Source organism: Coregonus clupeaformis, chromosome 31 (assembly GCF_020615455.1).
Source record: "Coregonus clupeaformis isolate EN_2021a chromosome 31, ASM2061545v1, whole genome shotgun sequence".
In the NCBI taxonomy this organism is placed as follows: domain Eukaryota; kingdom Metazoa; phylum Chordata; class Actinopteri; order Salmoniformes; family Salmonidae; genus Coregonus; species Coregonus clupeaformis.
The window spans coordinates 27969082-27995491 of record NC_059222.1 but is presented as its reverse complement, the minus strand read 5'-3'; the positions used below and the strand labels follow the sequence as shown (position 1 = coordinate 27995491).

The 26410-nt window shown below is 41.3% G+C and overlaps 1 protein-coding gene and 1 pseudogene across 2 annotated transcripts; one reads left to right on the top strand and one right to left on the bottom strand.

Annotated features, from left to right (window-relative positions):
• Positions 1-1981: 1981 nt before the first annotated feature.
• LOC121547010 lies at positions 1982-10896 on the bottom strand (annotated as a pseudogene).
• On the top strand, positions 6742-25671 carry LOC121547363. 2 transcript variants are annotated; one of them, XM_041858611.2, is made up of 12 exons: positions 6742-6935; positions 11168-11210; positions 11448-11650; positions 11914-11995; positions 12338-12622; positions 14740-14948; positions 17189-17224; positions 17733-17813; positions 19824-19937; positions 20302-20346; positions 22368-22487; positions 22600-25671. In XM_041858611.2, exons 2-12 carry the CDS (start codon positions 11168-11170, stop codon positions 22723-22725), a joined length of 1344 nt encoding a protein of 447 aa, XP_041714545.2. In that variant the 5' UTR covers positions 6742-6935; the 3' UTR covers positions 22726-25671. The 2 variants fall into 2 exon arrangements, with proteins under 2 accessions (XP_041714545.2, XP_041714546.2); XM_041858612.2 differs by lacking the exon at positions 20302-20346.
• Positions 25672-26410: the final 739 nt, after the last annotated feature.

Sequence of the window (26410 nt, the reverse complement as noted above, 5' to 3'; positions counted from 1 at the left end):
CTTTCTATTCTGGTTAGAGACAGTTTGTGCTGTTCTGTGAAGGGAGTAGTACACAGCGTTGTACGAGATCTTCAGTTTCTTGGCAATTTCTCGCATGGAATAGCCTTCATTTCTCAGAACAAGAATAGACTGACGAGTTTCAGAAGAAAGTTATTTGTTTCTGGCCATTTTGAGCCTGTAATTGAACCCACAATTGCTGATGCTCCAGATACTCAACTAGGGGCGGCAGGTAGCTTAGTGGGCGGCAGGTAGCTTAGTGGGTAAGAGCGTTGTGCCAGTAACCGAAAGGTCGCTGGTTCTAATCCCCGAGCTGACTAGGTGAAAAATCTGTCGATGTGCCCTTAAGCAAGGCACTTAACCCTAATTGCTCATGTAAGTCGCTCTGGATAAGAGCGTCTGCTAAATGACTAAAATGTAAATGTAACTAGTCTCAAGAAGGCCAGTTTTATTGCTTCTTTAATCAGCACAACAGTTTTCAGCTGTGCTAACATAATTGCAAAATGGTTTTCTAATGATCAATTGGACTTTTAAAATTATAAACTTAGATTAGCAAACACAACGTGCCATTGGAACACAGGACAGATGGTTGCTGATAATGGAATGGAAAACAAGGACATTTCTAAGTGACCCCAAACTTTTGAACGGTAGTGTACATGTACATATTACCGCAATTACCTCAACTAACCTGTGCCCCTGCACATTGACTCTGTACCGGTACCCCCTGTATATAGCCTCGCTAATTTTATTTTACTGCTGCTCTTTAATTGTTATCTATTTTTTACTTAACACTTATTTTTCTTAAAACTGCATTGTTGGTTAAGGGCTTGTAAGTAAGCATTTCACTGTAAGGTCTACACCTGTTGTATTTGGCGCATGTGACAAATACAATTTGATTTGATTTGATTAATCCATTTTCAGTCCTGTGGCCTTCACCAAGTGACATCCTAAAAAAATATGTTATCATTACTTGTACCCTGTGTATTTATTCCTGGTGTTCTTTCTATATTTGTCTCGCTGCATTGTTGGGAAGGGCCGGTAAGTAATCATCACCTGTTGTTTACGAAGCATGTGACGAATACAATTAGATTTGATTTGTATTTAAAATTGTATGCTTTAACACACATTTCATAAAGCCTTCTTTTGAGGGCCGAGCTTTACCCTAAAACAGTGGCCTGAAGCTCATGGTTTACAAATCACGTTATGCTGGTTTACAAAGTGATGTGTACCTACACTATCTAAACTGAAAAAAACATTTAAGTAACTGATACAATAAGTCCAAGTAACATATTGGATTAGTTTAGACACATTTTATTTGAGTAGTATAAGATTAATTAATCCATCAATCTACATGCAAAAACATAGATATTGAAACAAACAATAAAACAATTCTACCTGCAATAGAGCATGCTGGGATTATGATAATGATCGGCGTGGTTTTGGTTTAACACTAGTTATTAACACCAACACTGGGGTTATTTTACACCTGAATCAACACTAGAAATGTTACACTGAAAAATCAACACTAGGTAACACTGGCCAATTTGCTCTGAATGACTATGGCCTCCCCCCCTCTCTCTCTCTCTCTCCCCACTCTCTTTCTTACCGCACTGTCTCTCCCTCCCTTTCGCCTTCTCGCTCTTTCTCAGAACAGAATGTAAAGATGAAAGACAAATTACGTTTCAGTACACAGCACCCAAACACACACACACACACACACACACACACACACCCAATAGCCTAGCCATAGCACAGAAAATGTATAAATGTAGTTGTGCGATTGAAAGAGAGTTGTTATTAGAGAAACATTTAGCAATGTGTATGCAATGCACAGCTGTGGTGGTTTGTGCTTTTTGTCTGTAATTACCCTATTACAAGCCTATTGGAAAAACCATTATTAGCGAAATAAACAGAAAACGTGTGTAGAGAACTAAGACTTTATATGTCACAGACACACAGACACACAAACACACTCTCCAGTCCATCACTTGCTCTTGTAGGTGAGGTGTTTGCGGTGGCAGCGGATCCAGGCGGGAGCAACGAAGACTAGCCCAGTCAGGTAACCAATCACTGCCCCCAGACTGCAGGACACAGGCCACACCTACAGGGAACAGGGCACAACGTTGTAGATATACATTTATTGTGTAGAAAAAGGAATTGTGTCAGCTCTACTCATGGCTCCGACAACACTGCAACAATCATGGCTTAACACACACATGCACATACACACACACATTGTAGGCTAGACACACACAAATGAGGCATCGCCATTATGACATTTGTGATGTAGTGGTAAAGACTGCCTCCTAATGGAAGAGAGAGAGAGAGAGAGAGAGAGAGAGAGAGAGGACGATGGTAGAGGAAGAAGAAGTTGATAGAGAGATCTTTACTACAGCGTGTGAGAATAAGACGATAAACAAATGAGAGTGAAAGAGGGAACTAAAATATAAACGCAAAATGCTACATTTCCTAAGAATTTACTGAGTTACAGTTCATATAAGGAAATCAGTCAATTGAAATAAATTCATTAGGCCCTATGCATCTGTTGGTCACAGATAAAAAAATGTAAATGTAGAGTTGTGGATCAGGAGAACCAGTCAGTATCTGGTGTGACCACATTTGCCTCATGCAGCGTGACACATCTCCTGCATAGAGTTGATCAGGCTGTTGATTGTGGCCTGTGGAATGTTGTCGCACTCCTCTTTAATGGCTGTGCGAAGTTGCTGTATATTGGCGTGAACTTGAACGCGCTGTTGTACACGTCGATCCAGAGCATCCCAAACATGCTCAATGGGTGACATGTCTAGTGAGTATGCAGGCCATGGAAGAACTGGGACATTTTTAGCTTCCAGGAATTGTGTACAGATCCTTGCAACATGGGGCCGTGCATTATGATGCTGACACATGAGGTGATGGTGGAAGATGAAGGGCAAGACAATGGGCCTCAGGATCTCATCACGGTATCTCTGTGCATTCAAACTGCCATCGATAAAATTCAATTGTGTTCATTGTCCGCAGCTTATGCCTGCCCATACCATAACCGCACTGCTACCATGGGGCACTCTGTTCACAACGTTGACATCAGCAAACCGCTCATCCACACAACGCCATACACATTGTCTGCCATCTGCCCAGTACAGTTGAAACCGGGTTTCATCCGTGAAGAGCACACTTCTCCAGCATGCCATCGAAGGTGACAATTTTCCCACTGAAGTCTGTTACGATGCCGAACTGCATACAGGTCAAGACCCTGGTGAGGACGATGAGCATGCAGAGGAGCTTCCCTGAGACGGTTTTAGACAGTTTGTGCAGAAATTCTTCGGTTGTGCAATCCCACAGTTTCATCAGCTGTCCAGGTGGCTGGTCTCAGACGATCCCGCAGGTGAAGAAGCCGGATGTGGAGGTCCTGGGCTGGCGTGGTTACACACGTTCTGCGGTTGTGAGGCCATTTGGACGTACTGCCAAATTCTCTAAAACAACGTTGGAGGCAGCTTATGGTTGAGAAATGAACATTAAATTATTTGGCAACAACTCGGGTGGACAATGCTGCAGTCAGCATGCCAATTGCCTGCTCCTTCAAAACTTGAGATATCTGTGGCATTGTGTTGTGTGACAAAACTGCACATTTTAGAGTGGCCTTTTATTGTCCCCAACACAAGGTGCACCTGTGTACTGATCATGCGGTTTAATCAGGTTCTTGATATGCCACACCTGTCAGGTGGATGGATTATCTTACATTTACATTTTACGTCATTTAGCAGACGCTCTTATCCAGAGCGACTTACAGGAGCAATTAGGGTTAAGTGCCTTGCTCAAGGGCACATCGACAGATTTTTCACCTAGTTGGTTCGGGGATTAGAACCAGCGACCTTTCGGTTACTGGCACAACGCTCTTAACCACTAAGCTACCTGCCGCCCCGGCAAAGGAGAAATGCTCACTAACAGGGATCTTGGCAAAGGAGAAATGCTCACTAACAGGGATTTAAATAAATGTGTGCACAAAATTTGAGAGAATAAGCTTTTGTGCGTATCGAAAATATCTTATCTTTTATTTCAGCTCATGAAACATGGGACGAACACTTTACATATTGCATTTATATTTTTGTTCAGTATAAATACAGGTAGTACCCATGTCGGCTGAAGACTCTTATCCAGGCCTGGACGTTGGGCCCGAGGACACACACACACCTCAGAGTGGTTAGACTGGTCAACAACACCGCCAGAGAGAATGTCTCCAATGCAGTCCTAACACACAAACACAGTGAAAGAGTCAGAAACAAATACTTCCAAAGGCTTTTAACACAAAGACTTACAACACAATCAGACACACTCAATATTGGCAGCTGGAAACACACACTCTCTTGGCAGAACACACTCCAGTAGCGGTGCTCCTTACAGGACCACTACAGTGTGGAAGAACAGACAGGAATGCACCAACCTAGACACCTGGAGGGGGGAGGAAGAGGAGATGATCACCTCATACCATTCAGTTCTGGTATAAAATTGATCATAACCTCATAGATATGTTGTATAGCCTATTTTATATAGAGACATTGGCATAGTAAGCAATATAACCAATCACAGCCCTCCTTTTACTTGAATCATTGCACATCCTGCAAATCACCAGCAGAGGGCGAACATTTTGAATCCATATTCACATTCACTCTGTTGGTAAGGCTTAGAAATGAGCTTCCCTGAGATGGTTTCTGACAGTTTGTGCAGAAATTATTTGGTTGTGCAAACCCACAGTTTCATCAGCTGTCCGGGTGGCTGGTCTCAGATGATCCCGCAGGTGAAGAAGCTGGATGTGGAGGTCCTGGAGTGGCGTGGTTACATATGGTCTGTGGTTGTGAGGCCAGTTGGACATACTGCCAAATTCTCTAAAACGACGTTGGAGGTGGCTTATGGTAGAAAAATGTACATTCAATTATCTGGCTACAGCTCTGGTGGACATTCCTGCAGTCAGCATGCCAATTGCACACGCCCTCAAAACTTGACACATCTGTGGCATTGTGTTGTGTGACAAAACTGCACTTAGAGTGGCCTTTCATTGATCATGCTGTTTAATCAGATTCTTGATATGCCACACCTGTCAGGTGGATGGATTATCTTGTCAGAAGAGGAATGCTCAATACCAGGGATATTGGGGAGAAAGAAGCGCATGGAACATTTCTGGGATCATTTATTTCAGCTCATGAAACATGGGACCAACACTTTAAGTGTTGCATTCATATTTTTGTTCAGTGTATATAGAAACATTTGCCAAATCAAAATGGACTTCTTTCAATATTCATGTTTATATTCTTCAATGTTCATAAATTGATGTAAAAAATATGTATTAAAATATAATATACTACTAATAGTAATAATACTCATATTACAGAGCAAGCGGTAAAGCTTCATATGACACACATTTTTGCTTTGTAGCACCTATATTAAACATTCTGTAGTCTTAAAGGAGGCCTGGGTAAGGCCAAACTTTGATAAATAATTTCCCTATTATGCTTTGATATATAAATGTCAAATAAAGTTCAACAATCCTTTCTCCAATGGACCATTCTATCTATTACATTTCGTGAAAATCCCCATGGTCTTTTTTTGTCCTGGTTTCGTGAGGAATCAGTCTTTATTAATATGTCTTTATTATGACTAAGAATGAGGGTATTGGCCAGTAACACGACTTAAAATGTTTGAATAGGAACACACTTAAATAAGGCCTAATATATGGCTAATAAGACATAATAAAGGCCTTATTAGCTACTTATATACACACTTAGAAACTACAAATTAGTGGCTACTATGTGTACCCTAAAATAAAGTGGAACCGAACACATCACTCTGGAGTCAGATGTTAACAGTGTAGTGAGATCTCAGTGACAGCCATTGAGTGAGTGCATCGGCTTACTCCAGTGGTCAGGGAGAGAGAGAAAAAATAGGGGGTTGGTTTCTTTGCGAAAATGATGATGATGATTATTATTTTTTATTTAATTTTTTTGGGATAGTTCAAGTAGTTAGCTACAATGCTACATGGCAAAAAAGTTATTAACTAATGAGAAGACCATGGAGATTTTAATTTAGTTAAACTACCACCTAACTTCTGTGGATCTATTACATGATAAAGATGAATAGCTTAGCATTATAGTACATAAAAAATTGCTAGAACACCAATGTGCAGCTGTGTGGTTTCAAATAAGAAAATATATAATACTGCCTAGGCGAGATTCGACCATGCTATATAACCTATTGTCTCAGAGAGTTTGGCTCCATGTGCTACATGCTAGCAACCATTTGAGAGCTTTGATTAGAAAAAAAATCCTAACTATATTTGCAGGTAAGGTGTCCAGTAGATGTCGGTGTTTTGGAAGAGACTTGGCATCGAAAATGCTCGGATACCACGGTGCAATCAGTTTGATCTCAAATTTCGAAAACACGTTTTGAAAATAAATTAACCAAAAGAAGATTCAGATGTAATTGATCACGTTTTAATGTTACTTTGTGGGGACAGTAACATTAGTAGGCTACTCTCCATTTTTTTTTACTTTAAGGAATTATTATTTATTTTTTCACATATAATACTTTCAGTAGGCTATGCATTAAGGTTTCTGTAGCAGAATAGACTGGGCAAAACCAATGTAGACATTAATACATGCATTTCTATAGCTTCCAAAATCCTTTTAAAATGGTGGAGAAAGAAAAAAATGCAGCCTAGTGGCTTCAAAACAGTGGATCAGTCATCTAGGGTTTATAGTTTCTTTGGTCGGATCAGTAGTGCTGTGAAAACAGCTTCGAAGCATCGGAGCTCCGGTATCAATTGTAACATCACTAGGCCTACTACTATCTACCATCTATCCAGTCACTGCGTGACGCTCTCCCGTCATAGATACATTGTTATGAGGAGAAAAACAGGGAAATAATAATCTGGATTCTTTCCTATCAAGGTATGTAGCCTATAAACCTACTACATATATTCTGCATGCACAACAAGAATGTTTGTGCGATGGCCATGTTCACGGCTCATAATTCGATTTTCCATTGCAGCTGTCTGCTTTCTCCATGCAGCAGTAGCGGCGTTTAGTTTTAAATGGGCTATTTTATTTTGCAACATAGGCAAATAATAAACTCTCCTCCTTTTATCATTTTTTTTGCATTGCCTCGGTCAGTGATGTTTGTTATTTTTGTCGCAGGGTGATCTGTGGTCTGGGCGCTTACGTGCGAGCCTGTGTCTAGCAAGGATAGGGGAGAGGGAGTTGTGTGTGTTTGCCATTGACGGTATGCGTGTGCATATTGTTTTGTGTTGGGATTGCTTTCTGCCGGTTGCCTCGAGTCACACAGCGATCCGCACTAGGTGTAATAATGTGATTGAATCCTATTCTATCTATTCTAGCCTTTTATCCCTAACCTAATGTTTTGTTTTTCTTTAATGAAAAGATTATCATATAGTAAATATTCTTATTTTCTAGAAATCGGCTTGATATGGTTGATCCTTGTTTTTTTTTGTTTATTTTTGTCTTTTCCTGAGAATTAATGCCATCGTCCTCCTCTTCCCCAAGGAAAGGCGCGGCACCCTCCGTAGATTATACGGCACCATGAGAACGGCTAGCTCTCTGGAGAGTAGCCTAATATTCTGTGGATCCTCAACAGGTTGAAGCCCTATGTTTCATATAGGCCTATCAGGCGTGAGAGATGCCAAATAATAGCTATATGTCTGGCTTTATAATCAATAATTTGTATATATATATATATATATATATATATAATATTTTATTTTTTAAATCACGTTATAAATTGCATTGGCTGTTGTGGCCCTGTAGGCCCATTGTAGAATTTGATGTAATAATGGAAATGATGTTTGTTTCATTATCTCTAATCATTTCAATTGCCTTTCAAATTAAATTGCTGGCGTTGTGTGACAATGATTAAAGGATTATTGTGCCCCCCACATTTCTGAAGAGCGCACGACCCACACGGCCTTTGACTTGACGGATACGTTCCAAATTCAAAATGATATGGGTCGCGTGCGCACGTGCGCATGTCTCCAAGGTGGCTGTGTGAGAGAAAGGACCATAAACATTACAATAACATGAAGTGTTGTAAAGTCTGGTCTGAGACAGGGGAAGGGAGGTAGCTGTTTGACCAGCCAACGTTAACCAGGTAGCCTAACTCCAGGACCTATGGGCCCTGGTCAAAAGTAGTGCACTGCACTACAGTGGCTTCGGAAAGTATTCAGACCCCTTGACATTTTCCACATTTTGTTACATTATAGCCTTAATCTAAAATGGATTAAATCTACACACAATACCCCATAATGACAAAGCGATCCAATATTCTGTGGATCCTCAACAGGTTGAAGCCCTATGTTTAATGTAGGCCTATCAGGCGTGAGAGATGCCAAAGAATAGCTATATGTCTGGCTTTATAATCAATAATTTGTAACAAAAATAAAATAAAAAATACTTTATTTTAAAATTGTATTCACGTTATAAATTGCATGGGCTGTTGTGGCCCTGTAGGCCTATTGTAGAATTTTATGTAATCATGGAAATGATGTGTGTTTCAATATCTCTAATCATTTCAATTGCCTTTAAAATTTAATTTCTGGCCTTGTGTGACAATTATTAAAGGATTATAAAAAATAAAATCCTCAGCAATACCCCATAATGACAAAGCAAAAACAGGTTTTTAGAAATTTTAGCAAATTTATTAAAAATAAAAACAGAAATACCTTATTTAAGGTGACTCAAAATTGAGCTCATGTGCATCCTGTTTCCATTGATCATCCTTGAGATGTTTCTACAACTTGATTGGAGTCCACCTGTGGTAAATTCAATTGATTGGACATGATTTGGAAAGGCACACACCTGTCTATATAAGGTCTTACAGTTGACCGTGCATGTCAGAGCAAAAACCAAGCCATGAGGTCGAAGGAATTGTCCGTAGAGCGCTGAGACAGAATTGTGTCGAGGCACAGATCTGGGGAAGGGTACCAAAACATTTCTGCAGCATTGAAGGTCCCCAAGAACACAGTGGCCTCCATTCTTAAATGGAAGAAGTTTGGAACCACCAAGACTCTGCCTAGAGCTGGCCACCCGGCCAAACTGAGCAATCGGGGGAGAAGGGCGTTGTTCAGTAGTCCCATGTAGCTCAGTTGGTAGAGCATGGCGCTTGCAACGCCAGGGTTGTGGGTTCGATTCCCACGAGGGGCCAGTATGAAAAATGTATGCACTCACTAACTGTAAGTCGCTCTGGATAAGAGCGTCTGCTAAATGACTAAAATGTAAAAATGTCAGGGAGGTGACCAAGAACCTGATGGTCACTCTGACAGAGCTATAGAGTTCCTCTGTGGAGATGAGAGAAACTTCCAGAAGGACAACCATCTCTGCAGCACTCAACCAATCAGGCCTTTATGGTAGAGTGGCCAGATGGAAGCCACTCCTCAGTAAAAGACACATGACAGCCCGCTTGGACCATGAGAAACAAGATTATCTGGTCTTATGAAACCAAGATTAAACTCTTTGGCCTGAATGCCAAGCATCATGTCTGGAGGAAACCTGGCACCATCCCTACGGTGACGCATGGTGGTGGCAGCATCATGCTGTTGGGATGTTTTTCAGCGGCATGGACTGGGAGACTAGTCAGGATTGAGGCAAAGTACAGAGAGATCCTTGATGAAAACCTGCTCCAGAGCACTCAGGACCTCAGACTGGAGTGACGGTTCACCTTCTAACATGACAACAACCCTAAGCACACAGCCAAGACAACGCAGGAGTGGCTTCGGGACAAGTCTTTGAATGTCCTTGAGTGGCCCAGCCACTCTTGAACCTGATCAAACATCTCTGGAGAGACCTGAAAGTAGCTGTGCAGCAACGCTCCACATCCAACCTGACAGAGCTTGAGAGGATCTGCAGAGAAGAATGGGAGAAACTCCCCAAATACAGGTGTGCTAAGCTTGTAGCGTCATACCCAAGGAGACTCGAGGCTGTAATCGCTGCCAAAGGTGCTTCAACAAAGTACTGAATAAAGGGTCTGAACACTTATGTAAATATGATATTTCATTTTTTTAAATGTATAAATTAGGAAACATTTCTAAACCTGTTTTTGCTTTGTCATTATGGGGTATTTTGTGTAGATTGATGCGGGGGGAAAACGATTTAATCCATTTTTGAATTAGTCAAGGGGTCTGAATACTTTCCGAAGGCACTGTATATACTACTGTATACTATTTTGTAAACTTACGTTGTAATTTAGAAAATAAAGACAAATGACATGGACAAAAGTATTGGCACCCCGGAGCACTTGGTTGCACAGCCTTTGGCCAAGATAACTGTAGTCAAACGCTTATTGTAGCTATCAATGAGCTTGCTGCACCTTTCTACTGGCAATTTGGCCCACTTTTCAGCAGTAAACTGCTCCAATTCTTCAATGTTTGAAGGGTGCCCTCCACCTACTGCTGTCAGATCTTGCCTTAGGTTTTGGATGTGATTTAGATCTAGACTAGATGCTGGCCTCTCCAGAACAGTCCAGTGTTTCATCTTGAACCATTCCTGGTTGCTCTTTTTTGTTGTGTGTTTGGGGTCATTGTCCTGCTGGAAGACCCATGACGTTCAATGGAGACCCAGTTTTTGGACACTGTGTTGAACATTGGAGTCCAAAACACCGGACAATCTGCTGAATTCATGATGACATAGCCGTGGTATACAGTCTTTTATAAACTGGGTGGTTCGAGCCCTGAATGCTGATTAGCTAAAAGCTGTGGTATATGAGACCGTATACCACGGGTATGCAACATGTATTTTTACTCTTCTAATTAAGTTTATATCCAGTTTATAATAGCAATAAACCACCTAGGGGGTTTGTGGTATATTGCCAATATACCACGTCTAAGGGCTGTATGTTGCGCATGTTCAAGGTCCCCAGTACCAGAGGCCGCAAACAAACCCACAGCATTATTAAACCTTCCTACAATCAAACATGGGAAGGTTTAATAATGCTGTGGGTTTGCTTCATTTGGTCGTTCTTTATTTATTCATAATCTGTCTGTCTGTCTTATACCCCCCACACCGACCTGTTCACACTATAATCCATCATATTTCTGGTCATTTTTTATCTATGCCAATACTGGGGAAAACAAATTAGGAATGGTTCACAAAAAAAATCTATATTTCCCACACAGATGATGTGGAGTCTGTGGATCCTGCTGGGCACTCTCAGTGTGGGTGAGTATTTTTTTCCTCCATAATTTAAATGTTTTATTTTTTAAGTACAAAATGTTGTACAAGTTTCGAACCTGAAGAAGTATGTGGGAGTTGTAGCTTACTGTATTAGCTCTTTACATTCCAATGAAATGTCATCCAGAAAACACATTGATGAACAAATTAATGGTTTCAATCTACAGTGTTTTAATCCTGTCTTTCTCACTCCATCTCTCTCCATAACCCCCCCCCGTCTCTCAGATGGCTATGCGGTGCACGACCTGCACGAGCGTCTGTCCCACGGGCGTCAGCTGAAGATCTACCTTCCAAAGAGCTCTTCGAAGCTGGAGTTCACCCCTGCTGCAGAGCCCATGAAGACCTACCTGTACTGGGACCGTGGCGCCCGGACCACCAAGGGACGGGTGTCTGGGACAGGAACCGACAGGCGCTGGTATCTGGACAAGGTGACTGACTGACTCTTCAATTGTCCAAGTCAAATTTTCCCTAGGGGACAATAAAGTATATCATACCACCAGAGGTCCAATTGAGGGGGGTGTTGGGGGATGGTATCGTCCTTTTAACAAAAAAGACCACTTGATTTTGAATGTTATTAATACATTTACACCCCTCCGGCCAATGCAACTACCATCCTCTATCTATCTCTTTCATTTAATTGTATTGTTTTTATTGTGAAGCAATTTTAAATGCACTTTGATTTGATCTGAAGGTGACGTATGAGGACCAGGGGACCTACGTCCAGACAGACCACTGGAACAAGGAGATCTCCTCGCTCAAAGTGGCTGTGAACAGTGAGTGCAGGAGGGGGTATACGGTGGGGTGATGGGGAGAGTTGTTGTTTAGCATGTTATGGAAATATTGTCCTTTGTTGTTGTCAGTTGGTGTACAGAACCTTCTTGCATTTTGATCTTTTGTCTCTCCGTTTCTCTGACTCTTGCTTGCTCCTTCACTATCTCTCTTTCCACCTACTCTCTCTCACCCACCCCCCTCTCTTTCTTTCACTCTCTTCCTCTAATGCTAATTCTCCTCTTACTTTCTCTCACCCCTTCATGTACCTGCCCCATCTCTGTTTCCAACTACTCTCTCACCCTTCCTTGTAACACGTTCTCACACCTTTTCTCCCCCCACCCCAGCCAGGCGTGAGTACCCGAAATGCGTGGCAGGTGAGGACCTCTATATCTCATTGGAGGGCATCGACCTAGCCGACGCCCAACTCTCCTTCTCGGGCGCCGACGCCAATGTCAGCCTGGTACATGATGGGGCCGTGGTCGCCCAGGACCACCCGGACTACTGGAACCGGGTCAAGACCTACTCCACCAAGATCACCATCGAGAACGTCAACACCACGGACGTGGGTTACTACATGCTGAGGGACAGGAGAGACAGGGTTGTCTCCATCATCAGGATGGAACTCACAGGTGGGGGAGTGTGTGTGTGGTTTTTTGCTGTGTCACCATGCGTTGTTAGCTGCTCCAAACCGTGGTCTGCATATATGCTGGGTGCGTCCCAAATGTCCTAGCCCCATTTACCTAACCTCAACCCTGCCTGGGAGCAGCAACATTAGTGTGTGTGTGTATATATGATTCTCATCATAGACATAGAATGGATTCTATTCTAGAATATAAATTATGCTATTTACAGTGAGCTCCAAAAGTATAGGGACAGTGACACATTTTCTGTTGTTTTGGCTCTGTACGCCAGCACTTTGGATTTGAAATGATACAATGATGAAACTTCTACATTAATGTGGATGCTACCATGATTACGGATAGCTCTGAATGAATTAATGGCATTGTTAGTTGATCCAAACCTTGGTCTGCATATACACTGGTTGCGTCCCAACTGGCTCCCTATGTAGTGCACTACCTTCGACCAGAGCCCTATGGGCCCTGATCAAAAGTAGTGCACTAAATAGGGAAAAGGGTGCCATTTGGTCTGCATTGACACTGGCTGGCACTAAGTGGCTATCCAAGTATCATATTACCCTGTCAATGGTCTTCACCACTCAGACTGCATATGCATCCCAAATGGCACCCTAATCCCTATTAAGTGCGCTACTGGTTAAATGTAGTGCATTACATAGGTAATTGTGTGCCATTTGGGACGCATACCATGAGTGTACAAACTGAAAATAGAGGGACAAGGAACCTGAATTCCCATCTTCACTCTTTCTGCCCACCATATGTTTTTAATTTTCCAAAGTGACAGTTCTCTGCTGACCTCCAGAGAATGGATAGGCTAGGACAGGCCAGGAGTTTATTTGTTATTATGAATTGGGTAGTTTTCATTTTAGTCATTTAGCAGACGCTCTTATCCAGAGCAATTTATAGTAGTGAGTGCACACATCTTCATACTTTCTCGTACTGGTCCCCCATGGGAATCGAACCCACATCCCTGGCATTGCAGGCGCCATGCTCTATCAACTGAGCCACACAGGATTGGTTGAAAGGCCTGGTATATTTTAAGCAATAAGGCACGAGGGGGACTGGTATATGTACAATATACCACCGCTAAGGGCTGTATCCAGGCACTCAGCATTGTCTCGTGCTTTAAGAACAGCCCTTAGCCGTGGTATATTGGCCATATACCACACCTCCTTGGGCGTTATTGCTTAATTATAGTAGGTCTCCACACAAAAATGATAGCAAAGAGCTGACTTCATTCTGATTCAGATTAGTTGGAATTGAGCACTCCTATTCTCCTGTTGTACTTTGTCTGCGTCCCTATGGGCCCTGAAGGGTATACTACAAAGCAGGATCAATGAGCGTGATTTAATTTGAAACTTTTCTTCAACAATGTGCATATAAAGAGTCAAGTATTTATGTATTGCTCAGTTTACTCTCAATATGTTTTGCTGATCATGTAAGACAACCATGCATACATACATGCACTAAAAACATACCATGAGTGAATTATGGAATTCAAACCTATTTTAACTGCCCTACACTCTTAGAAAAAATTGCTGGAACCAAAAAGGGTTCTTCCTGGAACCAAAAATGGCTATCCTATGAGGACAGCCGAAGAAGCCTTTTGGAACCCTTTTTTCTAAGAGTGTAAGAAAGAGGCCCCTGTAGACCAGAGTGGTTGTTTCCAATAGGCACCTACACACACTTCAAATGGCCACCAGTCTCAGTTCTACTGGTCTCTACTGAGTTCTACTGATCTCTACTGTGTTTCTGTAGTGTATGTACTAAGCATAGTCTTCTACTAAACATGCTCTTCCTGTCCTTTGCGCTAAATTATCACAGTCTGTATTTTAGTTGTATGTTTTTTGGGCTATTTGAGAAAGACCTCATAGGCACCTACAGTAACTGACTCTACGATCTCTTTCCCTCTCATCCCAATTACCCCTCTTTCTCTCTTTTTGCTATCCCGATTTCTCACCTTTCTCCCCCATCTCTTTCACACTGACTCTCTCTTATTCTGTCACGCTCTTTCTTTGGCCTCCTCCCCTCCCTCTCTCCTGCCTTCCTTCTCTCATCCCCCCCTCCTCCCCTCCCCTCTCCCTCCCTCCCTCCCCTCTCTCTCCCTCCAGACCACCATGACTATGAAGCAGCTAACCCCCTCATGGCCCTCCTCCTCCTGCTGGGGATCCCCGCCGGTATCTGCTGCTGTTGCCAGAAGAAGATCTTCAAGAAGAAAGCCCCCCACACCACAGCCATCCTCCAGGGGACCCCCGAGACTCTGCACCCTCCTCCCGGCTACAATATCCCCGGAGGGGTGTCCCCTGGACCTGGTGGCCCGGTAAGGGATAGTTTGATGGTGGCTTGGCGACATCCCAAATGGCATCCTATTCCCTATTTAGTGCACTACTTTTGGCCAAGCACCCCATAGGGCTTTGGTCAAAAGTAGTACACTATGTAGGTAATAGTCCCAAATGGTACCCTATTCCCTATATACTGTAGTGCACTACTTTTTACCAGGGCCGATGGTACCCTATTCTCTATTTAGTGGGCTCTGGTCAAAAGTAGTTCACTTTATAGGGAATAGGGTGCCATTTGGGACATAACCTTTGTTAATATACTGTATACAGTGCCTTTAGAAAGTATTCATACCCTTTGACTTATTCCACATTTTGTTGTGTTACAGCCTGAATTCAAAATTGATTAAATATATATTTGTTCTCACCCATCTACACACAGTACCCCATAATGACAGTGAAAACATGTTTTTAAAAATGTGTGCACATTTATTGAAAATTAAATACAGAAATATCACATTTACATAAGTATTCACACCCCTGAGTCAATACATGTTAGAATCTCCTTTGGCAGTGATTACAGCTGTGAGTCTTTCTGGGTAAGTCTCTAAGATCTTTGCCCACCTGGATTGTACAATATTTGCACTATATTATTTTTAAAATACTTCAAGTTGGTTGTTGATCATTGCTAGACAGCCATTTTCAAGTCTTGCCATAGATTTTCAGCCCATTTAAGTCAAAACAGTAACTCTGCCATTAAGGAACGTTCAATGTCGTCTTCGTAAACAACTCCAGTATATATTTGGCATTGTGTTTTAGGTTATTGTCCTGCTGAAAGGTGAATTAATATCCCAGTGTCTGGTGGAAAGAAGACTGAACCAGGTTTTCCTCTAGGATTTTGCCTGTGCTCAGCTCCATTCCGTTTAGTTAGGAAGGACACCTGTATCTCTGTAGTGACTGGGTGTGTTGTTACACCATCCAAAGTGTAATTAATAACTTCACCATGCTCAAAGGGATATTCAATGTAAGCTTTTATTTATGTTTACCTATCTACCAATAGGTGCCCTACTTTGTGAGGCATTGGAAAACCTCCCTGGTCTTTGTGGTTGAATCTGTGTTTGAAATTCACTGCTCGAATGAGGGACCTTACAGATAATTTTATGTGTGGGGTACAGAGATGAGGTAGTCATTTAAAAAGCATGTTAAACACTATATACAGAGTGAGTCCATGCAATTTATTATGTGACTTGTTAAGCACATTTTTACTCTTGAACTTATTTAGGCTTGTCATAACAAATCGGTTGAATACTTATTGACTCGAGATATTTCAGCTTTTCATTTTTTAAAAATGTGTCAACATTTCTAAAAACATAATTCCACTTTGAGATTATGGGGTATTGTGTGTAGGCCAGTGACACAAAATCTCAATTTTATCCATTTTAAATTCAGGCTGTAACACAAAAAAATGTGGAAAAAGTCAAGGGGTGTGAATACTTTCTGAATGCACTGTACATAATAGTATATGCCATATAGTACCCACTTTGGTAACACTTTACTTGACACCCAGCGTCATAACACGTTATGACTTGGTCATAACCATGTCATAATATATCATAACAGCTGACATAATTTGTCATAACTATTATAATATGGTCATAACACTGTCATGATACATAAATTTAGACCTGTTGTGACATATATTGCATTATTTAATGGCTGGTTATGACACCTACAAAAGAGTGTAAAAACCCACAAAACCTACCACACAAGGCAAAACATTCCATTACACCATAGCCTACATGTCAACAGTATGTTTATGTTATATATATATATTTTTTAATTGACCATATTAAATTATCATTGTAATTGTGCACACATTGATGTAATGTAATTTGAATAAATGTGGGTTTGACACACTTGTGTAAAATAACGCAATATATGTCACAACAGGTGTTAATAATGGGTCATGACAGTGTTATGACCATATTATGACTCTCAGCCGTGTCATAACGTGTTATGACACTGGGTGTGAAGTAAAGTGTTACCGACACTTAATCCAAAGCATTTTAAAATATATGGGTGGTCCCATGAATCAGACCCACTATCCTGGCGTTGCAAGCACCATGCTATACCAACTGAGCTACAGAAGACCACATGTTGCCCTTAGGTTCCTTATGTCTCCCCTCTCACTCCTTGATGTACTATCATAATGACATTGCAGTGATGTTTTGTGATTGAACGGTCGGTAATAACATAAATTGTGTTTTTGCTGTGATTATTGCAGGTATTTTATCATGGTCCAGGCCCAGATCCTAACATGGTACATGATGCATGTATTATTACTCAATTAACTACACTGTGGTGTGTTGTGTTGTACTGGAATGAAGTAGTGTGTGTGGTTATCGGCTTTGTGTTACTGATCTGAACGACAAGCAATAATGCCTTTGTATGTGTATCGTTTTCTTATTTTCATGTTAGTCATGTCATGAGCACTGTGCGTGTAGCATGTGTGTATTAAATATATAGATGTACCTATGTCTAACTGTGGGTGTCCATGTACAGTATATGTGTATGTACAGTATGTGTATGAGTATATACTGTAATGGATATATAGTCTGAGCAGGGATGGAAATGAAGCTAGCCCGAGTCTAGTACTTTTCAGCCTGGGCTAGTAGTAAATGCCCAGTAAAATGTTGTCTTTTCAAACATTGCATGGCACAGATTTTGGACCCAAAATCCTTAAATTGCATCCCTGAATATGACTATATAAAGGTATATTTGAGTCCCTCTGTCTAACTGTAGGAACTGTGGTGCTCCTCCATGTACAGGGAGGTTACCCCCAGCTCTACTCTCCCCCCAACCCTGGGATGCCTGGCCAGCCTCAGTGGACCGGACCCCCATTCCAACCAGTGAGTCAATCCATTCATCTCTCCTTCACTCCTCCTCTCTCTCCATCTGTTAATGTGATCACTTAGCAGCACAACTGTAAGGTCCGAAAGCATAGAAAACGAAGGAGATGGGTAGAGAATGTCTGGCCCATATGGCACCCATTCCCTTTATAGTGCACTACTTTTGACCAGGGCCCATAGAGTGCCATTTGGGACACATCCACTGTCTATGTACAGGAGGGTTGGGGCTGAGTTAGGGGCTGTGAAGCTACACTAACCTTCCAGTAATAAGGTTATGTCTGTCCCAGTTGATTAATAAATCAGATACAGTTGAAGTCGGAAGATTACATACATACTCAGCCAAATACATTTAAACTCAGTTTTTCACAATTCCTGACATTTAATCCTAGTAAAAATTCCCTGTTTTAGGTCAGTTAGGATCAGTTAGAATGTGAAATGTCAGAATAATAGTAGAGAGAATGATTTATTTCAGCTTTTATTTCTTTCATCACATTCCCAGTGGGTCAGAAGTTTACATACACTCAATTAGTATTTGGTAGCATTGTCTTTAAATTGTTTAACATGGGTCAAACATTTCAGGTAGCCTTCCACAAGCGTCCCACTATAAGTTGGGTGAATTTTGGCCCATTCCTCCTGACAGAGCTGGTGTAACTGAGTCAGGTGTGTAGGCCTCCTTGCTCGCACACGCTTTTTCAGTTCTGCCCACAAATGTTCTATAGGATTGAGGTCAGGGCTTTGTGATGGCCACTCCAATACCTTGACTTTGTTGTCCTTAAGCCATTTTGCCACAACTTTGGAAGTATGCTTGAGGTCATTGTCCATTTGGAAGACCCATTTGCGACCAAGCTTTAACATCCTGACTGATGTCTTGAGATGTCGCTTCAATATATCCACATCATTTTCCTTCCTCATGATGCCATCATGATGCCATCTATTTTGTGAAGTGCACCAGTCCCTCCTGCAGCAAAGCACCCCCACAGCATGATGCTGCCACACCCGTGCTTCACGGTTGGGATGGTTCTTCGGCTTGCAAGCCCCCCTTTTTCCTTCAAACATAACGATGGTAATTATGGCCAAAGAGTTCTATTTTTGTTTCATCAGACCAGAGGACATTTCTCCAAAAAGTACGATCTTTGTCCCCATGTGCAGTTGCAAACCGTAGTCTGGCTTTTTTATGGCGGTTTTGGAGCAGTGGCTTCTTCCTTGCTGAGCGGCCTTTCAGGTTATGTCGATATAGGACTTGTTTTACTGTGGATATAGATACTTTTGTACCTGTTTCCTCCAGCATCTTCACAAGGTCCTTTGCTGTTGTTCTGGGATTGATTTGCACTTTTCGCACCAAAGTACGTACATCTCTAGGAGACAGAACGTGAGCGGTATGACGGCTGCGTGGTCCCATGGTGTTTATACTTGCGTACTATTGTTTGTACAGATGAACTTGGTACCTTCAGGTATTTGGAAATTGCTCCCAAGGATGAACCAGACTTGTGGAGGTCTACAATTTTTTTTCTGAGGTCTTGGCTGATTTCTTTTGATTTACCCATGATGTCAAGCAAAGAGGCACTGAGTTTGAAGGTAGGCCTTGAAATATATCCACAGGTACACCTCCAATTGACTCAAATGATGTCAATTAGCCTATCAGAAGCTTCTAAAGCCATGACATAATTTTCTGGAATTTTCCAAGCTGTTTAAAGGCACAGTCAACTTAATGTATGTAAACTTCTGACCCACTGGAATTGTGATACAGTGAATTATAAGTGAAATATTCTGTCTAAACAATTGTTGGAAAAATTACTTGTGTCATGCACAAAGTAGATGTTCTAACCGACTTGCCAAAACTATAGTTTTTTAACAAGAAATTTGTGGAGTGGTTGAAAAACAAGTTTTAATGACTCCAACCTAAGTGTATGTAAACTTCCGACTTCAACTGTACTCTCAATAGGCCAATCTTCGTCAACAAGCAATATGCCTCTGTGTGTGACGGTGTTGTTTTGCTGTGGTTTGTTTCAGGGGTTCAACCCAGGCTACCCCCCACAGGACCCTATGTACCCCCCCACCCAGCCCCTGCAGTGGAACGGCCCGCCGCCCAACCAGCCACAGCATAACCCTGGTGCTCCTCCTATGGTAGGTCTCTCTACACTACCCTACTCTATTATATTATTCTCTTCTACTCTGTTCTATCCTACTCTAATCTGTTCTATTCTACTCGACTCTACCCTACTATATTCTATTCTACTCTTCTACTCTGCTCTGTTCTATTCTACTCTACTCTGTTCTATTCTACTCTACTCTACCCTACTATATTCTATTTTACTCTACTCTACCCTACTATATTCTATTCTACTCTACTCTGTTCTATTCTACTCTACTTTCTACTCTACCCTATTCTACCATATTTGGTTCTAGTATAGAACACTCAACTCAGCCTCTACTCCTCTTCCCTCTATTCTACAATCTATCTCACTCTGCATTCCTTCTGACCCCTAAGTGGAGTGGGCCGCCTAACCAGTATCAGTATCCGGTGGCTCCGATGGTATATATCTACTCTACTTAACCATAGTCTAGCGTCTCTTCCCACTCCGCCCCATCACCCTTTTCCTCTGTGTCTACAGATGTCAAATCTTAACTTGTACCTGCATTGTACCTTATGTAGGCTACATGCAGGCTACAGCACATTCTTAAGTGGATTATAATAAATTAACATATTTGTAGGAGGTAGATGTAATTTTCGTTAATTTTTTTAATCAATTGTTTTATTATATGTTGAAGGCAAGCAATAGGCTAAATAAATTATACATTTCCTTAGTGCGTGTGGTCCAGAGGTTACAGCCACTGACAATGGCGCACATATGTCCGAGTCGGCATGGGTTTAAATCTGGCCCGCTACATATGGATGAATGTCTTCTTTTGACACATTAATTCCACGCGGTTACATAGTTAAAACAGAAACAACTCAAAGGTTAACAGTTTAGGCATTAATTCAGAGTGGTTAAGGTTAGGGTTTAAAACAAAAAAATTGAAAACTACGCACCTATGTTTCATCAGTATTTATAGTATTCTTAGTGCTTGTGAAAGCATAGTGAACTGTCGTAGCGAAGTGGTCTAAGCAGCGTGCTCTGGCTCTGAACCTCATGAGTTTCTACCCAGTGCTGGGTGATATAGAGACCAGCCTGAGCCTATATTAGGCCCACAAGTTAATTGCATTTATTTCAATGTTTTCAAGAAGTAAAACAAATAGTCTAATAATTTACACATTAAAGAAAAGTGTCTCAGCTCAACGAAATCATCTTTGGATAGACTCAAATGCATAAACATCTTGACAGCTTTACGAAATGAAATATTAAAGCCACACAATACAGGCTCTCAATCCACACCAAAGACCAGAACTATATTGACAAATTATACATAGCCTAATTATAAAACGTGGACGAGAGGGCGAACATATAGTAGGCCTACATCTGTCAATCAACTGATGGCCCAAATCACCTCATCAACTGAGCCAGGGAAACACTGTACCCTATTATCAGTTTTCACACCTTTCATTATGTGACAATGGATAGGCTAATGGTTAGTCTACAGAATGTAGCCTATTGGAATTTAATCAAATAACAAGGGGCCTATTGCAACCATCGATGGCACTAGATTATCACCAGCTGATGTCTTGTTATACCATCAAAACGCTCTAAATTCCTCCGCACAGCTGATCTCAATTGCAACCATTATTGGTCACCTCATTACCGCTCCCTAAAAGATGATGTCGATGTTACGTTAGTCCTGCTTGCAACCAAAGTCTTTCAAGATATGTTTTTCTAATGTTGGTGTAGCCTACTGTTATTATTTTATTAATTTCCTATTTATGTTATCCAAAAGTGTCTGGTATGGTCATTTCTTATCAAGATCGGGAGTAAAATATTCCTGGACTGTCCGTATTTGAAAGGTGTACATAAATCAAGTCAATCGGGGGAATTTAGTTATTTGTGCCAGAAGAGTGTGGGCTGGAATCAAACCCAAGCTGACAAGATAGACCTATATGTGCGCACTGAAGACAGCAGCCCTAACCGCTAGACCACCCCAGGGAACAATTGAACCTGATTTTGACACTTGTATGTCGAAGCCTAGTGGAGACCAATATCTATATTATGTTATTAGGCTATATAAAACGACAGATGTTGATGTGTATGGCTGCATTTCAGATACATTTTTGTACATTTGAACATTGTAGTAGCATTTGAGCGAGCGAGAGAGGAAATTATTTTGATAGCAAATCCCAATGAGTCGACTGCCCCCTCATGGAGGGAAAGATAACCGCTCTTTTTCAGGGACTCTCGAAGGCTCATTTGAATTTTTTGATGCAGCAGGAGAATTCTTAGCGACAAAAGAGGGATCAAGTTAAGATCCGACATCTGTATCTGTCATATGCTGCTCCAGTTTTGATCCTTCTCATCTCAGTGTGTGTGAATGTGTGTGTGTGTGTGTGCGTGTGTGTGCTTGTAAGCACACGTGTGTGTGTGTGTACATGACATGTATTTGTGTGACTAATTGTGTGTGTTTCAGGGGTATGCTCCGGTGATGTACAGTGCCCCTCCTCCAGGTGAGCCAGTGAAGGAGGAGATAAAGATGGAGAACATGTCTCCTGCTAATCCCCTCCTCGCCCACCCCCCACAACCCCCCCAGGTCAGTTCTGTCTCTCTCTCTCTGTCTCTGTCTCTGTCTCTGTCTCACACACACACACTTGCTAACTTTATGGATACATGGTTTTCATTAACTATCAACTTTCACTCCCTAGGCGTCATCGCCATACGCCCCCATGCCTGCACCTGCCTCTGACGTCCTGCACTCCTCCGACGGAGCCTACCAGTTTAACATCGACACAGGAAAGAACACCACCACCAATGCCACCAACTTCCTGTAGAACACCACCCAATGGCCCAATCAGGAGCGGCCCTTTCAACGTAATGGGGGCTCCGTCCCAATATGGCTCAATTGCTTCCTTTCTTCGTCTCCTTTCCTCGTCGCTTTCCCTGTGTGACCACTGATATTAATGGAAGGTATAAACCATGGGGGCTGTTTGCGATTCAAATTAGGGAGATGTTAAACAGGAGAAGTGCTAATGAATTTACCAACAAAAATGCAGAGATCCATTCCTGTTTTTTTATTTTTATTACATGGTCTGTGAAAAAACTGCTGACATGACTAGGTCTCGAGCTGGGTTTTTATTTAATGTGGGTATTTTTACCCCCTACCCATTTCACATAAACAAACAAAGGTAACAAAATGTAAAACATAATGGTTTTTGTCTCTGTGTAAATGGGGTATTAGTGAAGGAAAGGAGATAAGGAAAGTAGGTCATTGGGACATGCTCCTATTTCCTGTAAAGGGACAGGAAGTGCCCATTAGCTGTGATACAGACCTGTCAAAATGGCTGAAACAGACACTGGAAGCATTGGATTGGTGCAGGAATGGCTGAAGGTAGTTTCCACCATATTCCCAGTCCATTTATTTTAAATATACTAATGTGATAATGATGAAGCACTCTTCCTCTCCTTCTGCACGGAGAATGATTTGCCTCATGTCCTTGTCATGTAAAATTACACTCATTCTAACACTGAAGTCCTATTTAATCTGCCATTTGTGCTTATTTAAGGTACGAGTCCACACTTCGGGAGAAGGGTAGAGAATTGGAATGTAGCCAGAGTCTAGGGGCGAGGGTTGGGAAGGCACTGGAAAGGGTAGGTTATTTTACATTTATTGTTTTAAATGTGTAGCCTTAGATTTTTCTAACTTGTCTTTTTTTAAACTCAACAGTAAAGATGGTATCTATCAAACACTCCAACTGCCAACCATCTAGCAAAAAAACAAACAAACATGATCATTATCCAACCAGAGAATTCAGAACCCACATCACACCCAGTCATCATCCAATCAGATGGTACCAGGAAAACTCATCATCACCATGAATAGACTAAGCAAAGCTCTCTATAAACAAATATATACATGTAAATACGATAAAAAATGCCTTTACGTTCCAAAGTATAGTTTGTCATTATATGCATGATGGACCATTTTAGTACTTTATATGAAACTACTGTCATTTCAACAGGGTATGCAGAGTAAAATAACTGTTTTGGCAGCTGATGATTAAAAACAATTGGGAGGCAGGTGCTATTTTATCAGGCCCAAATAGCCCCTTATTCCTTACATAGTTCACTACTTTTTACCCGATTAAATGTCATTCCTGTGCATCTGTTCTCTTGTATTGTTATCACGTTAGGTTGAACACTGACAGTTTTGTAGCGTCAATGAGGCTAACAGAGATGTATGAGTTCCTCAAGAGCCTATGCAAATCGCAAAGTTGTAATAGTTACCACTTTATTGCTGTATATAATCAGCAATGTTAATATTATTAATATTATATTAGAACATGTAATATGCATAAATATTCAAGAAACATTTTAATTTGCAGTGTACAAACTTAACATGATGAACAGCAATGACAATTATGCCAACGGGTGACCAAAAATAACTATCTTAAAGCCACACCTCCAATAAGCCACGCCTCTAATATGATAGGCTGCCACCTCTAAAATATATTATTAAAAAGGTTCAGAATTGAGCCCCTCCCATCACAAAAAGGTTTTAACCTTTACACAAGGGTTCCTCAAAGACCCTTTTCAGAGGGATTCCTCATGGAACCTTTTTCAACTGGAAAGGTTCCGCCGGTGTGGCAACCCAAAAGGTTATTCCAGGCACCTTTATTTCTGTAGGGAATAGGGTGCCATTAGGGATGCAGACATCTTGGTTTAAAAGAAGGCAAATTATGCTATTTATATATCAAGACATATTTAATGTCTCGTTTAACAATGAAGCACTCCTGAAGGTTATACAGACATTGTCTTCATCCCCTCATCGACCTTAGATGCTGATCTTGGGTCAGTTTTGCATTTTGGGTCAGTTTTGCAGGTTAGGATTGCGGGATGGGAAGCTGATCCTAGATCTGTACCTAGGGGAGGGAACCTTCACCCTGGAGGCTCCTCAACTCAGGTCACGTGGTGAGAAAAAACTCTCCTAACTAATTCTACATTATATTCAGGGCCAGGAGCATTTCCAGACCATGTGACCTGACCAGGAAAAATTCCTGGCCTAGTTATTTGTTCTCATCATTACATTGTAGCTAGTCATCTTTTAACCATTGCAACGTGACACTGCCAAGGAACCAGAGTTAGCATTCTACCTCTCATTCCTTCATCTATGCACATATAGGCTCTGTTCCAATATCCACACTAGCATACCACTTAGAATGAAGCTATGACTGTGTCCAAAATGGCACCCTATTCTCTATAAAGTGTACTACTTTTGACCAGGGCCCAAGTTTACTAAGGTTACTCAACTACCACTGCATTTGTTTTGTCTGTTACCAATACCCTCATGAGCTGTAAACAAACTTGCTACTCCAGGGACATATTCATTAGTACAGACTGTAGTGAAATGTTTTTCAATGGAATTGTGTCATGTTGTAAAGCGTTTGGAGTAAACAGTTTCCGTTGGAAAGTGTTTTGCTACAGTTTGCTACGGTGTGCTCTAATGAATACAACCCAGGCTCCCAATGCTCTTTTTTTATTTACATTTTGTTACCTTGCTCTTTAGGGATACCACTTGAGCTTTTGGAGTAACTTTTAAAACGATTTTCAGAACGGCTTTTCTCACTTTGTAACTGTCTAGATGATTTCCAAAGCAATATCATTAGACCTTGTGGAATGTTCCGTTTGTTTTTATTTAATGAATATCTTTAGCATTTAAAGTAGAATAGTCTGTTGGACATGCACATATCCACCGCAATAAACAGAATACAAAAACCCTACGCTGCCTGTCCGTTTGTGTGCTTGAAAACAAGCTAATCAAATCTGCAGTTAATTCTGTTATCACACAAAAAAAGAACTACTTAGTACTTTATGAAAAAAGGCAAATGCTTTATTATACAAAATGGAACCAAAACATTTATAAACAAAGACATACATTTTTTTTATTATTATTGCTTCTTATTAATTGTACTGCCTTTGACATGATTCAATAAAAACTATTGAAAAAGAGTATAGAGACAGGGAATTATCGAAGCACCATCACACCTCAACTTTCATAAATGTTGTCTGGGACTCTGGCTTTACTTCATCTCTAGGAGATGAGCTGAAACCAGCAGGCCAGTGATTGACTTACAAGTCCGGATGGTAGAAGAGCAGGACCAGGTATCTTCCTCTGTAGTAGTCAGACTGAGCTCTTTGGACTGTCTACCAACTCCTGCTGTCCCCACCAAGTCTGGAGCAGGCTTAGATACTAGGGGAGGTAAGAGCTTCTGGAACAATTAGCACCACCCATATCGCTCTCTCAATTACTATTCACTCCCTCCTTATGAATAATCTCTCTCTGTCTCACTCACTTAATCAAATACAGCAACATGATAATACTCACTCACTTAATCATGTGAGGACTAAAAGTGAATAAATACATAAACATGGTAAGCAGCTGCTTATTATAACATTGCAGTGCACAGGTAAATGAGACATCAGGTGAAGCACGTGGTGGGACTCACTCTTTGCCTTACT